This window comes from Protomyctophum bolini (genome assembly GCF_963924005.1).
Source record: "Protomyctophum bolini genome assembly, chromosome: 14".
Taxonomy (NCBI): domain Eukaryota; kingdom Metazoa; phylum Chordata; class Actinopteri; order Myctophiformes; family Myctophidae; genus Protomyctophum; species Protomyctophum bolini.
Genome location: NC_137875.1, coordinates 8,072,066 through 8,088,792, shown reverse-complemented (window position 1 = coordinate 8,088,792; position 16,727 = coordinate 8,072,066). Strand labels below are relative to the sequence as shown.

General features: G+C 44.6%; 1 protein-coding gene across 6 annotated transcripts in view; it reads right to left on the bottom strand.

The window, feature by feature from the left end:
• The window catches only part of cul9 (cullin 9), a 58,212-nt gene extending 43,144 nt beyond the window's left edge, over nt 1-15,068 (bottom strand). For 4 of the 6 annotated variants that reach the window (XM_080782689.1, XM_080782693.1, XM_080782694.1 and 1 more), the window contains exons 1-6: nt 14,854-15,068; nt 11,109-11,623; nt 10,561-10,816; nt 3,261-3,415; nt 2,416-2,686; nt 600-1,039 (exon numbers count right to left, since the gene is read on the bottom strand). In XM_080782689.1, coding sequence (XP_080638815.1) covers nt 600-1,039; nt 2,416-2,686; nt 3,261-3,415; nt 10,561-10,816; nt 11,109-11,618 — 1,632 coding nt within the window. In that variant the 5' untranslated portion in view covers nt 11,619-11,623; nt 14,854-15,068. Of the gene's footprint in view, nt 1-599; nt 1,040-2,415; nt 2,687-3,260; nt 3,416-10,560; nt 10,817-11,108; nt 11,624-13,862; nt 14,007-14,853 lie in introns of those variants that run through there. The other 2 variants (XM_080782692.1, XM_080782690.1) reach the window with 2 other exon arrangements.
• Between the last annotated feature and the right edge of the window lie 1,659 nt (nt 15,069-16,727).

Sequence of the window (16,727 nt, the reverse complement as noted above, 5' to 3'; positions counted from 1 at the left end):
CTGATATATTATACAGGGGAGCACATAACAGGTGCGCCAGTGCGCATGCGTCGTCAAAATAGACAGCTGAGACAGTTGTGTAGAGAAATCTGACAGGCATTCAAAAGGAACTCAAATGTTAACCTCCTGTTTCTAAGTAGACTTAGAAATAAAACTAGTGTTGACTAATCATTACATGTGGCTCTTATTTTGAAGAGGAAGTCAGTGCACAAGAAGTCCGTTTCAGTTGTATACTATGACACTTTCCCAAAGTTTACAGTGCTCCTGTCCATAATGCTAGTCACTAAACCATGCGACCATAATTATTTACAATATGAAAACCATGCATCTTGAACAACACTGGGATTACTTAAACATGGAACCTGCAGCAGTGGGTGAGTAATTACTGTGTTGGACGTTTGTATTGGTTTCAGTGGTTGAGCTGCTAACAAACGTCCTCCTGCTGCTAAACGACCTCCTGCTGCTGAACGACTAGCGTACAAATACACCGTCTGTGAGCATCTTTATCTTTTGCATCTGCCCGTGTGGGCAGCATTACATTGTAGCAGAGTAGAAACGTCTCTGGTCATATATAGGGCTAATATTGGATAATAATGTACCTGTACAGGTGGCGAGCCGTCGTTGCTGTATCTGAAGTCGCCCACGTCTCCGGCACTGACCTCCTCGTAGTCCTCCAGCATGCGGACCATCATGCCGCTCTTCAGGTGGTCCTGGACGTACTCCACGTAGGAGGAGCGGCTCGCAAAGTCCGTGCGGGTCTTGAAACCGTTGGAAGAAGCCGTGAGCACGGGCTTCTTCTTCTCCCGGGAGGCGGAGCCAGAGGCCGAGGCCGAGGCAGAGGAGGAGGAGGCGGCGCCGCCACCGCCTCCGCCGCCGCCGCTGCCAGAGGCGGAGCCGATGGGCGCCACGTTGACGGATGACATGGAGGGAGGCGTGGCAGCGACGGCCAAGTTGCGGAGCTGGAAGATGGAGCGAGACCTGGCGGGATACGTATGACCCGCCTCCTCCACTCGCTCCTCTACTGACATCACACCCCCTGCTGCACAGTGGTGGAAAATAACCAAAGTACATGTAATTGATTGATTCATTGATTGATTACTTCAGTGTTTTTCAACCTTTTTCATATCAAGGCTGATTCATTTTTCAGCATTTGAGCCACGGACCATTTGATGACATTTATCCTCTCAGACCCAAAACTAACTTGTGTTATTGCTGCATTGATGTTGGTACCATTAGGAGGGGCAACAGGCAAACGATCAAAATAACAATTCTTCCACTTTGTCTAATTGTGTAGACTTCTTGTAATTAACACCCATTGATGCCTGAGGCCGAATCTGGGAACGCCTTCTAGGGCCTGACCTAAGGTTTCTGAAAACCTTCAAATTCTGATGTATTCTGATGTATAGCAATAGCTGATGAGACACAGAGAGCGCGCCGGCATCAAGGGTAGAACAACGTATACGTTGCACCAGGTGTCAATGGGTTAAAGATCTGTATGGGTTCATTTGGTTACCAACTCTGCATCGCTTAGCTGGACACCACCTGGAAACCCCTCAAGTACCACTGGTTGAAAACCACTGGAATACAGGAGTACAGTCAAACACTTGGTCCAAAAGGATATTACAGATAAAAGAAAAGTTATTGCTTCAGACCTAATTGTTTCAATTCAGGTCCTAAATAAAGTACTGTAGTTTTTTACGTTACTGGATTACTTCTCAGAGGCAAATGTACTTTTGACACCACTACAATTATTTGAAAGCTTCCGTAACTACTAGTAATTTTGTAGATGTTGATAACTATTAAAAAACATACATTGCCCACTTCAGCCCTATATACATTTGGAGAATTTGAAAAATAGCTGATCTACAATAGCCTGGAAAACAGATGAATCTGCCACAGGGAGAATCTCCCTGGGAGGTTGGTCTGGCACGGATTGGTCAGTTTGAATTACATTTTGCCCAGAGTTGTGGGTGACCAATCAAGAGCCCACTATTCAAAACACCCCTTGGAAATAAATCTCCCAGACTAATATCTACGCAGTGATATTAGTCTGGCCATGCCAGGCTAGATCTACAAGCTCAAGTTTGTGGATCTTTTAGCGCAGGGGTTCTCAACCCATGGGTCGCGACCAAATCGGGGGGTCACCAAATTATTTTGGGGGGTCCCCAAATTACTTAAATTAAAAAAAAAAAAACACATAGTACATGCATACACCTTCCCTAATGATTATATCTGGTTTCAGTATTTATTTATGGTGTATTGTCTCTTTTATTAAGGTTATTGTAGCAGTCAATTTATATTGGGGGTCGGGAGGGCCCGGTGGGGGTCCCGAGACATTGCCAAACCATTTCCGGGGGTCTCCGGCCAAAAACGTTGAGAAGCCCTGTTTTAGCGTGTAGCTCTTTTAGCGCCTACCTGCAGGGCTGGCAGAGGGGAACATGCGGTTGCGGTCCCAGCCCATGACCCGCACCAGCTCTGAGATGAGGTTGGCCATGGCCATGGTGAAGTCAAACTCCTTCTGGAGACGCAGCTGCTCCGAGGAGGGGGGCGACGAGGAGGAGGAGGAGGGGAGGGAGGAAGGGGAGGGGCTGGACTCCGCCCCGCCACCCGCCGTGTTGAGCTTGTCCATCAGCGATGTCACGCAGAGGTAGCGCTTCACCAGGGAAAACAACAGCTTCCCTGGAATCTGAGAGAAACAGAGGTCCATGCGTCAGGGAACAGCACCATCTAGTGTAAAAACACCAGAGTCGCAGTCCCACAGGATACGGAATGTGAGCTTCCCGTTTTCAAACAACGTAAGCTCTGAATGGAATCTTTTCTTTTTCTTTTTGTGAACACAGCACGTGTCCGTGTCGACGATCAACTGAGGTGCGATAAAAAAAAACCCTCAACGCATGTCTTGAAAAGGTAAGGTAATAGCGTAAGTATCTCACTAATATTTGGAATTACAACATGGAAAGTTAAGTACTCAACCCAAACCGCTACCAAAGTGTCTATGTGCTTTAAATAAAGGTTGCAGCGCTTTTCAAATGAATGGATGTTGCAGTAGTGTTTATTTACCTGCGGTAGGTGGATGAATGGGTGTTGCAGTGGTGTTTACCTGTGGGAGGTGGATGAATGGGTGTTGCAGTGGTGTTTACCTGCGGTAGGTGGATGAATGGGTGTTGCAGTGGTGTTTACCTGCGGTAGGTGGATGAATGGGTGTTGCAGTGGTGTTTACCTGCGGTAGGTGGATGAATGGGTGTTGCAGTGGTGTTTACCTGTGGGAGGTGGATGCCGTCGAAGGAGATCCCGTGCTCTTCTGAGGATGTGGTTTCTGCAAACAGCTCCAGCAGAGTGTAGCGGTTGTCAAAGTCCATGTGCTGCTCTATGCCGTCCTGCTGGCTCAGCGACAGAAGCACATAGGCTCGACTCCCTGGGAGAGAAGAGGAGACAAGAGGAGGAAGACAAAAGAAGGATTATGTTCAGTTAGGCCCAATTCTATCTGCTTTTGCTGTGCACAAGGAAACTCAGCAAATACCCAAAGTAATACTGTTAACGTTACTACCGTACATGAGGAAAATCCGGAAAGCTCGAGGAAGCGACGGAGTGAGCAGGCGGCTTTGATGTCGCCGTGGTACAAAGCGAGTGAGCCCTCCTCTGAAACGTGAGCCAGGCTGTGGGCTAAGCCAAACAGCTAACCGTTCTGGCGGTAGCTCCAATAGGCCTTGGAATCTCATGACCATGGGAACCTTGTTTCTAGTATAATCATAATACCTGATGATTATGTTTTAGTGGGAGGGGGGGTCACGGCCCTCCGTCTTTAATTCTCTCTCTGCGAAGTACGAACATATTCGTACCCCTCAGCTATGGGACGTTATCAGCCATCATGTTCATACCCCTCGTATACCATTATGTGTATACAATGGTTGATCCCCACACTAGCAATCCAGTTGCTTGTCATCACCACCAGCTATGGGACGTTACAACTGGTCTCTGTTTACCTCGGTTCAAAGCAGGATTTTCAAACCTCCATAAGTCGGAATCTACGCAGAGCTTAACTACATTTATGCTACAGCTAGCAGCAAAAAAGAAAAAGAGTGAAATGTGCGGCGATGTTGGTTTGTTTACTGTGTTGAGTGTGACAATCTTTTGGGGACCGCCCTGGGGTTCACCGCTTGAGAACCACTGAAATAAGGTAACAGACCCGTTTCCTTTTACTATTGTGCGTAGTCATGAGGCAGATGGCATCATTGCTCACCATCATGTGTAGTCACCCTCGAAAAGCCACTCTGAACCATGAGGGGCCATGACCCTCAATAACAACAGCCCTCCTGTCTTTAACCCCAACAGAGATGTTGCTGTTCATCTCCAACGTCCTAGGGCTGGGCAATTAACTCAAATATACCAAAACTGATATTTAGAACCAATAACCTTATCTACTTGTAACCGAAAACTCTAGAAGAAGTGTTTAAATTATTATTATTATTATATATCGTTGATGTTGGGACGAAACCTCATATCTCCATATTTTAACATTAGTTTTTGATCATTCTACAGTGTCACACAAAACTATCTAAGTATCAAAAGTAGCACATCCACATTTGGGTTCAGCCCCAGTCCAGAGTCCAGACTGAACTCTACAAGTGTGCCACATTAAATGTGTGTAATAGCCATAGACTGTAAAAAATATGGACAAAGCGTTCCGCGGGTCTAACGTGAACGTAAAATGAAGCCTGTCAGTCCTTGCAATGGAAGTCGCCATCTTTCTAGATCCGTTTTGGCCCAGTTCAGGCCAGCTGGCCCATTGGCTGGCCCAGACAACGAGGCGGGACTTCCCCCTTCTTCTTTGTTGGTTTTTATTTTGACTCGAGTGGGTGGGGGATCCCGTTCATAGACTGTAACGGTAGCCACGCCCCTCAGAACATGCGCGACTTTATGGTCATTTTTCTAATAAATGGGACCATAATTTTCCAAAAAGAATATTATGACATTAGAAATGAGACTTTAAACTAGTGACTGGAAGCAAAAAGTATTCATGACCATGTTTATTAAGGTAATACAGTCTAGGTGAAGTTGGGCCCAAATACATGGACTTCTATGGGGCTATGGTTTTTTTTGAGCCCAATGAGAGCGCCACAACAGGCCATTATATGAACTTTCATTTCCTTAGTGGCTTCACAAAATATCCGTCTGACTGCCCCCCTGGTAATAGCACACACTTTACGCCATCTATTCATACAGAAGCTTCCTCCCTCACGCAATCACATGGCTGCTAGGTAACCCAGAGGGAAAACAAGGGGATGACGTGTCTTCTCGGCAAGGGGGAAAGATGAGTCCTCAATACACACAGACAGACATAGCCTAGACAAGAACACTACCATTACCATTACCCCTGCTGGGTCTACAGAGGTCATATGTTTTTGATGTTGATGATGATAAGTTTGCCTTATGATTGTGAAGGTCCCAAAAAACATACTCTACACTTTAAGTAGAGTACCCCAAATACCTAGTGTGGGAACCACTGATCTAGGCTATACAGAACAGACAAGACAGACTTTTCATCTGCTAAGGGACACAACACAGCGGATATGGCAGATGCCATATGGTGCTACAGTATAATTAAGAAATCAACACCATTTCACACACAAACATCCACTGATGACGTACCCGTCAAATGTGTAATCGAGCAAAGTCAATGATCTGCATGCAATTTCTGGCACGCCTTAGCTTGCCATGACAAACACACCCAAAGATTGTACAGGAGTGATCTTGTAGATTGGCTATTTTCACTATTTCTGAAATAGGACTTGATGAAGTGATTATAAAGTACCATATTGTCCCGAACAATATAAAGACAACCCCCATTTTTCAAGACTAATTTGTGAAAAATAACATTGAATGTCAAATAGTCTAGTCCCCGATTATAATACGACCACGTTTTTTAGGATATTTCCATTTGGAAAAAACGTAGTCTTATATTCAGGCCAATAGGTATAACGTTTGGGTCCTGGGGAGACACTACATTTTGTTTTGTACATTCTGTTCTACAGAACTTGGATCTTCAACAAGCACACATTCCGTTTGTTTCTAAAGTCCAACTATCACACCAGTGATAGAACAGTCAGACACACCATTCTCCAATCAAAGCAGCAGCAGATAAACTCCATTTCTTACTTTCAAGTCAGTGGAGAAATAAAACAAAACAGAACAAGGACAATAGATATCCAGTCTGACTGCTGTATTTCTGTATTTGTGTGACACATGTGAGAAGCTTGTGGACCAAAGTACTTTACAATATATCAACCACCATCACCCACTGACCAAACCAAGCATGACAGCTCACCAAGTCAGTGCCGTGTCGGCTATGCCTGGGTTACACCAGTTACCATTACAGTCAGGGTGTGTACTAGAGGGGAGTTAATAACAGAATCCTTTTTTTATCGCCACATTCAAAACTTTTTCTTCACTGGTGGTCCGTGAAGGTAGTGCATTTGGTCCCTGACTATGCATTCAGTAATGTATAGTTGAGAAACAGCCTATGATGACATGTCAAAGTTGCTTGTCGGCGGGGAAGAAATTCCACAGAATCTCAAGATAAGGCATCAAGGGAAAGTGTACCGGATTGACTGGTTGAGTCATCCAGGAAATGTGCCCATATAAGTGCATGTTGTCTGCTCATAATTTACAATCAGCATATCAGTTAACATGAGTTAATATATATATACACTTTATTACAGGCTCGTGGCCCACAAGGTAAGACAGTACATCACATATACGAAAATACTAATATATATCTAGAAATATAGATTAGACGGTTAAGAGAAAGGATTTAGGGTAGCCGTGGGATTGGAACGGATCAGTATTCTCAACATTTTTGGATCTCTGGACCTCTAGAATATGTCAGTTAAATAATGAATGTTAACAGCATGATTTAATTAATTGTACGTAGTAACCTATCATTACAAACCTAACTACAAATTAAATCAAGCCCTTAAGTCATTTAATTTCAAGCTTACCCCCACAACATATCCCCAGCAGACACAACAGTTGTCCTCAGGTTGATTCTTAGTCGGGTTGGTGGTCCCCGTTTCATAATCAATTGAAAACCCTGTACTAATCACACAAACACATGGCGTGAAACGATTGAGCTTGTAGATCTGATAACGTTTGATGCTTTTGAATGTGAATCCTGAAAAGTAACAGTTTTGGACATATGAGGTTTGCCTGGCTGGTCGAGGTCCCAGGTCGAGGTCACCCTACTTTTCTCCCCTCTACACCAAGTTTTGGTGAAAATAGTCAATCTACAAGCTTGTAGATATGTAATAAGGGCAGTAGTGACTGGGATTTGTCATAATTAACACAAGTCTTCCCAATAAATTGTCTCAGAAAAGACAGTACAGACTAGAGGATGTCGCTGTCGGACCGAAACCTCTTATCTCCATATTATTTTTTTAATTTGTGCTATAGCATTACACACAAGTCTCAAAAATACCAGATACACAAGCTCGAAAGCCCTTGAGCTTGTTGATCTACTACTGTACTTTCGGTATTTTTTCGTATTTTTCCCTCGGGCACCAGGGAGTGTGTGTGCAAAATCTGGCATCGACCGGGTTTACGGTGCTGGAGATTAGCTGGTAACAGACGGACGGACGGAGTGCAAAACATGCCTTCAGCCTTGTGGAGACAATTACAATGGTATTGATTATATGGTCACACTAAAGTACGATAGTTCAACAATGGGATATTTAATCTCCCCTGTCTGCATCCCAGCAGTCAGCTCTTGGAAGAAGGTTGTGAGAGAACTTATGTCAACACAAACAGCAAGCTCTGCTATCAGTAACAGTTAAAGTGGTGGAAACACACACACACACACCTGACACGCTGCAACCCTGCTACAGCAAACGTGTTTAACCACCACGCTACCGCATGGCCTCATTGGCCTGGAGCAGAGCCATTCAAGGAGAGTTGTGTCATCTCCGTTCACGTCAGGCGTTTAGGGAATGCACTGGAGTCTATGAGCATGTGTCACCATTTAGAGTGACATGAACCACGTGAACCCTCATTGGCGTAACTCTCAATACAAGACTCTGGCACAACAAATGCAGTATACTGTACACATGGAATAAAGCAAAATAAAATATCACATAATGATGTTTAGGTATTATCATTCAAAACCCATGTTGCTAAATATTAATAAGCTTCAGCCCATACCTTTTCGGTCAATTGTAATCTCAGAACCTTGACTCTGTATGTTAAACTGCTTTGTTAAATCATGACCGAGATACAGTACATACATACAGCCAACCAGTTGAAGAGGCTTTAAACCTTCAGCTTTTGTGAATTTTTAAAAACTGTTTCATGCTTCTAATCTGAACATAAATGGTAAATGGTGCATTTATATAGCTGCGCTTTACATAGATTGCATTACAATGTGCATTACATTCACACACACATTCATACACCGATTGCAGCGGAAGCCATGCAAGGTACCAACCAGCACATCGGGAGCAATTTGGGGTTCAGTGTCTTGCCCAAGGACACCGGGATTCGAACCGCCGACCCATGGATCATTGGACGACCTGCTCTACCTCTTGAGCAGTCACCCCTACTGATTTGACCCGTTGTGAGCTTGTAGATCTGCCATTTACATGCATGCACGCACGCACGCTGGAGGGAAGTGGTAGAACCAAAATAGATGCCACAGATAGAGAAGTGTATTTTTAAAACTAGAAAAAGAGTAGAGAGAACACCGCTGTGGCAATTATGTGACATATGTTATATGTTTTCATTTCCAGAACGTTGAGATAAAGGAGAGATGACGTTGCTTTACATCAAACCGATGCACTTTGGTCTAACTACACCACATACATTTATTTATAAGGATTAAATAAATCATCATCCATACACTCACACAAGAGACATTATCTTTCCTTTTATCACAGAGTCATTGTCTGTTACACCACTGTTGTTTTAACCCATTAGGATCTGAGGCCCATTCTACAAAAGCCTTTGAAAAAAATCAGTAGTTCTCACACTTTCAAGATTTTCAGAAATGTTCAGAAACAGTGGATGTACAACGTCAAGCAAGCTTGTAGATCTACTATTTTTAATAGCCAACGCTAAAATCTAAAAAGATGCTTTCCCGGTTTTAATGGGTTAAATTCAGTCTGGCTGGCCCGTGTGTGCGACTGTGCGTGGGAGCCAAGTATAGAGAGATCCCATAGCCTGCGGGGCTGTAACCATGACGACAGATCCATTGGCTGTCAATTGCCAATCATCAAAAGGTTGCAGGGAATCTGCCTGTGACATCAATCTCAGGACGTGTGATTGTCGGACTGGGCGTCCCAGTCGAAAACTAAAGTTGGTCAAGTAGAAAACAAAGCAGCAGTGTCATGTCCACTGTGCGAGTCATGCAGCAGCGTCACAGAAGAAGCAGCAGGTTGAGGAAGAAGGGTGCACTGCACCACGAATGCTACAAAACCCATTCTAGCCCCCCTCTGGTTTCACTGCAACAACCCCCACCTGCACAGAGGAACCGTCCCACACAAGGTTGAGCTACTGTACATGCAGCAAGAAAACCTCTGGCCATCAGGAGGACATGCCCTTCCTACCCAGAATAGATACTGGCCAGGCTGGAAAGGGTTAAAAGCCAGGATTACATGGACAGAGCAGCCAGCGGTCTCTTTATTGCTCAGACGCTCGTATCTCTTCGGCCCGTAGGGAAATAACTCTTATCTTATAAGTTGATATGAGTTTACAGTTTACACATAAAACCAAGTGAGCAGTATTGCCATGTCTGCTAATTATAAGCAACTTCTGGCTTGTTTTCCTCTAAATATTGGTGATTTTCATGTCATTGACCACCAAATGAATACATGTATGTTCCTAAACTCCATCTTTTGTTGTGCCCCCCGTACCAGATTTGTGTTAGACATTAGAATATTTCAAAAATCTAACATTTTCAGGAATTAAAGAAAATAATAATAACCGGTCGCTTCTTTTGGGCTTTTCCTAGACCTGTTGCTTGTTTCTCTCAAAGAATCTGGCAACAGTGCCAGTGAGTCAGTGTCTCACTCTCTCCAGCTCTGTGACAGAAGACACGTATTACAGCACACTTCCTGTTTTTATTTCCTGAGAAAGGAATTAGCATTTCACTTGTTTTGTTATAGCTGTACATTACAAGGAATGGTTTAGAAATCTGGTTGAGATCCTGCCATCTACAGCCGTGAGTTCCCAAACCTTTTAGCTCAAGACTGAAAAAAAAGACGAAAGTTTGAGAGAAAATGGCAAATCTACAAGCTCACATGTTGTGACTACTTTCACAACTTTAGCGACTCTGCGTATGACATTCACTTACAAAATGAACACTTTGTTAGTCACACGATTAGGGGGAAATAAATCATGTATTGGAATCGAGATGCATCGGTAATTGATTTATAATCGAATCGAATCGTACAGGTACCTAGAGATTCAGGCCCCTACCATTTTCTATATTTTCATGTGAAGTCATGCCGGTGTTTGTGTGATGTAAAAGAAATCACACAATTTGTGTTGAGATGTGGCGTTGAGATGACGTACCTGCATCGTGCGACGCCAGCGCCCGCAGCATCTTGCCCGCACTGCGTCTGGTCTGCCTCTCCTTGTTGCAGAGCAGCTCCATGAGCAGGTCCAGTGCTCCCGTCTCCTTGAACTCGCCCACCAGCGAGCCGATGGCGGCGTAGGCACTCAGCACGTGGATGGTGTGGTGGATGGAGAAGTCGTTCTTCTTGCTCATCTGCTTACGGGCGCGCTGCACCAGGCTCTTCACGTCCCCCTTCATGTCCGACAGCTCACCCTGCGTGTCCCCGAGGAGGAAATGAAAAGTTAGGTGTATTTACTCAAAAGTGATGTGTCAACAGCAAAGACAAAACAACTTCAAGTAGTCCAAGTGTCATCGATGTAAAAAACATAAATCATAATAGATTGTAGCTTTTAACTACAGCCATAACTAATTTATGAATGTTTCACACATAAAATATAATGCACACAGACTGTATGGTACAAAACAAACTCAAATCATACGAATGTTATGGCTAACATTAGATACATTGTCTACAGTATGTGATAGGTCAAGTAGTCCCACCCACCTCGTCGAAGGTGACGTTCGTGGGGAACTCTGCACCCGACCTCCTCCGTCCCCCGGCCTCGTCATCATCCTCCTCGTCCTCCTCGTCCTCCTCGTCCTCCCCCCTCTCCCTCCTGGCTCCCCCCTCCGCCTTCCTCTTCTTGCCCAGCAGCGTGGGACAGTTGGCGTAAACGTCCTCCGTGGACATCCACATCAGAATGCTCTCTGCCTTGCTCTCACCGGCGGTCGACGAGCTCCCGGACCCGCCTCCACCCGCGGCGCCCGAGCCGCCCCCTCCCAACGTTCCCACCCCTCCCCCCACGCCGCCCACCACCCCGATGCCGCCGCTGTCGAGGGATCCCACAGCGGGGACCCCCGCGGGGTCCTGCTCCAGCGTGACCAGGCTCCAGCGGACCAGGTACTCGGTGTGTCCGTCGTGGGTCCTGCGCTGTCGCAGCAGCTCCTCGGGGTAGGCCTGCAGGCGCGGGCCCAGCTGCACCAGCAGGTTCCCGTTGCGGCGCTCGCCCGCCATGGCGGCTGAAAAAGAGGGGAGAGACCAGACGATAGAGAACTATTAATAAACAATCGTTAACCTCTGCCGGTCAGATGTTAACCCATTCACGCCGGGAGGGTGTCACGTTAATCAAGAAAGGAATCTAGTCCAACACTCAAAATGCTGAAAATGCTAGTACTGTCACTGTCACTTCCCATGCCACAATCAAACTTAAGTGCCATTCATTACCAACAAGACTCTCAGAAGTTACAAATGCTCACAATTCAGTTTCATGGCACAGGACAGTGTGGAAAATATTTGTCGAGGATTAGCAAATAAATAAATGAATACGTTTGTTCACTACTAAAACAATTGCATCCATGTCAAAAGAAATCTTCAATCGGATACGGAATAATTTCTTATTCAATTCCTCACAGTTGCTTGCTGTTATGCAAGTGTAAGGTATTAACTGTTGAGTCATCCTGTGTATGACTTGTCTTGTGACTAATGAAATTAAAATGTTGTTCATATTCACCCTTGGCCTTATGATAGGTTCTATCATTGCAGTCGGGCAGAAACCTCTTTATCTCCATATTTATTATAACTTTTTGGTGTGTTCTTTTTTTAAATAAAAATGAACGCCCAACTTGATCATAATATACTACAGCGTCCCACAAAAGCCTCAAAGGTAGCAGATCCACAAGCTTGAAACGTGGCGCAAAGCGACACGTTTTGAGCTTGTAGCTCTGCTACCGTTGCAGTTTTTTTTTCCTTTTTGGAATCCTGAAAAGTAACTGTTTTGGACAGACACATGAGGTTTCCACCTGACGCTGACGAGAGACGATATTATAGAATTAAGACGCCAAAGCGTGTAGGCCAGGTACGGTACAGTACCAGTAAGACGCGCAAACGCGGGAAGCGAACGCAGCTGAGACCCTGCAGATCATGTCTGTCTGTCTGTCTGTCTGTCCCGCTGTTACCCATTTACCCCTTTTGTGCCCATATATGGAGCTGAGTGGACCTGGCCCCTTTTGTGCCCATATATGGAGCTGAGTGATTGCTGATGCAACACACTCCATATTTGGATAGCGGGACAGACAGACACACACACAGACAGACAGACAGACAGACAGACAGACAGACATGATCTGCTAGGTCTCATAGCAAGTGCTCACTGCATTCGCAACAAAAATGGGGCGGCAGTGTCTCAGGGGTAGAGTGGCGAGGTTCCCAGTTCGGTGAAAATGAAACTCCTTCTCCATTTCCATTGAGAATGAGATCACACATTGTATGAATGGGTGTGTGAATGTAATGTAATGCACAATCTATGTAAAGCGCTTTGGATAAAAGTGCTATATAAATGCACCATTTACCAATTACAATGCATGGCTCTGTGACAATGACAACTCACAAGCACTCCCTCTTGAAAGGGTTATTTTTCCATATCGCCCAGACGCCCACCCCTACTGAACTTGGAATTAACGACAGTCACTATAGCACCAGGCAGTGTGCAAACTTGATTCTAACGCCATGACCCTTCACAACAGCCTCATTGGCCCGTTTAAAACAGCTGTGCTGGCCACTTATCTTCCAGTATAAATGCCATAAAGTCCACCTCCATTCAGAAGGACAGTGACTGACATTAACACTTATGTAGTTAAAACGAAAGTTGAAATACTGTAAACGTGTACAACAAACACACATTCCCTCATGTCCATCGTGACAAGCATAAAGTAGCATGTGATCATTTGTGTGCGTGCGTGTTGCCTGATATTACATCACATTCAACTTAATAAATGGGCAGACACATAACTGGACAATGACTGGACAATGAGAGAGTGTTGCCCCCTTCTGTATCTAAACATCATCATAAGTGTATTATAATGTTCCAAATAAACATTTAGGTATCCTGTTTGCCTTCATGCCTTGTGCCCAGTAAAAATATAGTCAGATTCTCGTACTTTACGGGCACGGCTCAGTCACTCGACGACAAATGACGTGAGGGGAAACCGAAACAACGTCGTTTTTATCCAACTCACGGGCTTAAATGAAGCCTATACAACATTAAAAAACAAGGATAAGGTTGGCCCACTATAGTGGCTAAACAAACCTTTAGCAGCTTCATTGCACACAATTATTTTTGTTATGACAGTTTAACTGCCATGCTAGCTATATAGTAATTAACGTTCGCTGTCAAAATGTCCCCAAATGAAATAAAAAAGAAAACGTGACAGTTCTTTGCTATAGCAGCCGTAGCTACTCGGCTAGTTATTCTCTGCTTACCAAATGGCCCGGCGAATTAAATAAATAAGTTGGGTAGGCAGAAAGCGTTTTGTTCGTAGTTTGTTGTGGTTGCTTCGGTGGAGTTGTTGTGCCTGGCCTGCTAGCCGCTAGCCTCACACTCTGCACGGGCACGAAAAGTACAGCCTTAACAGGTGTTACAGTGGGATCTGTGGACCTGTAGACATTTGTGACTCCAGGGGTCACTGTTTCGCAATCTTTCCGAAGAAGGATGCAAAACACTGAAAACAGACATTATTATAGATTGATGTGACCTTATTATTATACTGTTAGTTTTGTCAGCAAGTCTGCAAGTCTTAAGTATTTTTCTTTTAACACACCATTTCGTTTTAGTCCAATTTTAGTCATTTGAAATTGTTTAGTCTTAGTCTAGTCAACTAAATATCAGTATTTTTGTCTTAAAATATAATATAATATAACAATTTCCTGGTGGTCTAGTGTTAGGATTCGGGGCCTCAACTGACTTTTTATTATGAATTGAACATGGTGGTTGTAAACAAGTGTAATGCTTTATGGTGTCGTGCAGTCAAGTCTTGTATTGAGTTGTGCTTGAAATGTACTGTAATTCTCCAAAACTGTTAAAAATGGAGTCAATCAAACTAGCTAGTATATTTCTATGTCATTAAAGGTTCTGATGAATTGAAAAGGAAGGTTCTATTCAAAGTCAAATCTTTAGTGTTTTCTTGAGTCTAAATCCTCTAGTCAAGCAGACTGAACTGTACTACTACTATCCTGTGCTATTTTCTGAAAACTAATGACGTTTTCAATCAATCAGAGCTGGACGATTTTTTGTTTAGCCCAAAAACAAGAGAGGGGGAATGTGAAATGTAAAAACAAGAATTCTCGTTGATGAACACGGCGCCCCCTGGGGTCACACATTTCAACGAGTTACCGGCGGCAGTCTAACGCACGCTAGCAGCAGAGAGAGTGGAGGAAGCGGCCCAAAGAAACCACGAAAGCCTTTTTATTTTACCTGGTGGTGTCTCACCGACTCTCCTCCTCTTGTCCCGCTGCTCTGTGCTCTCCTCCGGCCGTCGGAGTTTCCTTTTCCGCGGTAATGATGTGTCGTTTCCCAGCCTGGAGGTTTAAGTGTCGACGGTTCTCGGAGTTAATCAACTGTTGTGACTTGTTGTGGATGGAAAAGAATGCAGCGTGAATCTATCTGACAGCACAGTGCCTGCCGCTTCGTTTGTCTTCTTCCTCGGTTTGCTTGCTTGGCCGATCGTGTGGTCCTCTGGTGACCCCCCACGGACAAGGACGGCATTAAATGTCTGCCTTGAAAAAAAAGTACTTAAAATTTAAATGAAAGTAAAAGTATTGGTATCAAAATGTACTTAATTAAAGTACTAGAAGTGAAATCTAGCATCACGTCTCTGTCTGCACGTGTGTACTGTACTGTAATGCACGTAACTCGAGAACCGTTAGCGCCCCCACCGACTTCAAATTCAACACACATGTTCCACACCCCCACATGGAGTGCAGTGCCCGGTGTCGAGTCCCTCGGACCCACGGTTGTCCAGAACACAAAAGGCCTCTGACCAGGCTCTGGACTGCAGAGTCCATAATGGAGCTGGCCTGTTCTGAACTTCTGACATCATAACACTCCATATTATTTGGGCATGCCTGACACAGAACACGATACTAATAAAGGGACACAGAGAGACAGATACAGAAATCTCCATATATGGGCATAAAAGCGCCACAGACAGATGGGTATACTCTGACACGGGTACAACGGGTATTGCATAGCCTTGTGGGGCATAGATCTCCAACTTCCATCGTACTCTACAGCCGGGCACCACTCTAATAAACATAATTTGAAATTGCAAGCTCACAATGCGTCGTCATCGCCCCCATTTTTTCCGCAGGCCGCTCGCTCCCAGCGGTTCTTCTAGCCTATTTTTGTATTTGTTTTAGGAATACGTTTAGGAGGTGTATAGTTACTGAGGTTAGGTTTAGGAATAAGACCAGTAAGACGCGCAAACGCGGGAAGCGAACGCAGCTGAGACCCTGCAGATCATGTCTGTCTGTCTGTCTGTCTGTGTGTCTGTCCCGCTGTTACTGTATGTGGACCTGGCCCCTTTTGTGCCCATATATGGAGCTGAGTGGACCTGGCCCCTTTTGTGCCCATATGGAGCTGAGTGATTGCTGATGCAACACACTCCATATTTGGATAGCGGGACAGACACACAGACAGACATGATCTGCTAGGTCTCATAGTAAGTGCTCACTGCATTCGCAATCACTGCATTCGCAATTAGGTTTAGGCATTGTTTTACTGAGTTTAGGAATAAGGTTAGGTTTAGGCATTGTTTTACTGAGTTTAGGAATAAGGTTAGGTTTAGGCATTGTTTTACTGAGTTTAGGAATAAGGTTAGGTTTAGGCATTGTTTTACTGAGGTTAGGAATAAGGTTAGGTTTAGAACATTAATCTTCAGTCCTATACACGTGATTACCTTTTCCACCACTGCCAAAATGTTCCATACATTTTTTTGATCATAATAGATCTGCTATTGTTGGATGTGTTTAATATGATTGTGATGCTGACACTTTACTGAGGACCCCCTGGGGGTGTCCGCCCGGCCGGACCCCACTTTGAGAACCACTGATATAGCCTATTCTCTATATGCCAGATGCCATCGCAAGCGGCCATTAGCGTCACTCACCGAGTCTCTTTAATTAGGTTGGATCTCACAAACTCGGATCCATGCATTGGTGAGCAGACAGATTTATCCCCCAGACACCGTCTCATTCCCCTGGAAGAAAACAAAACATTCATTGGTAATTGGTATATGATTCCAAATCAATTCAATAAGGCACTGTGTGACAGACAGACAGACAGACAGG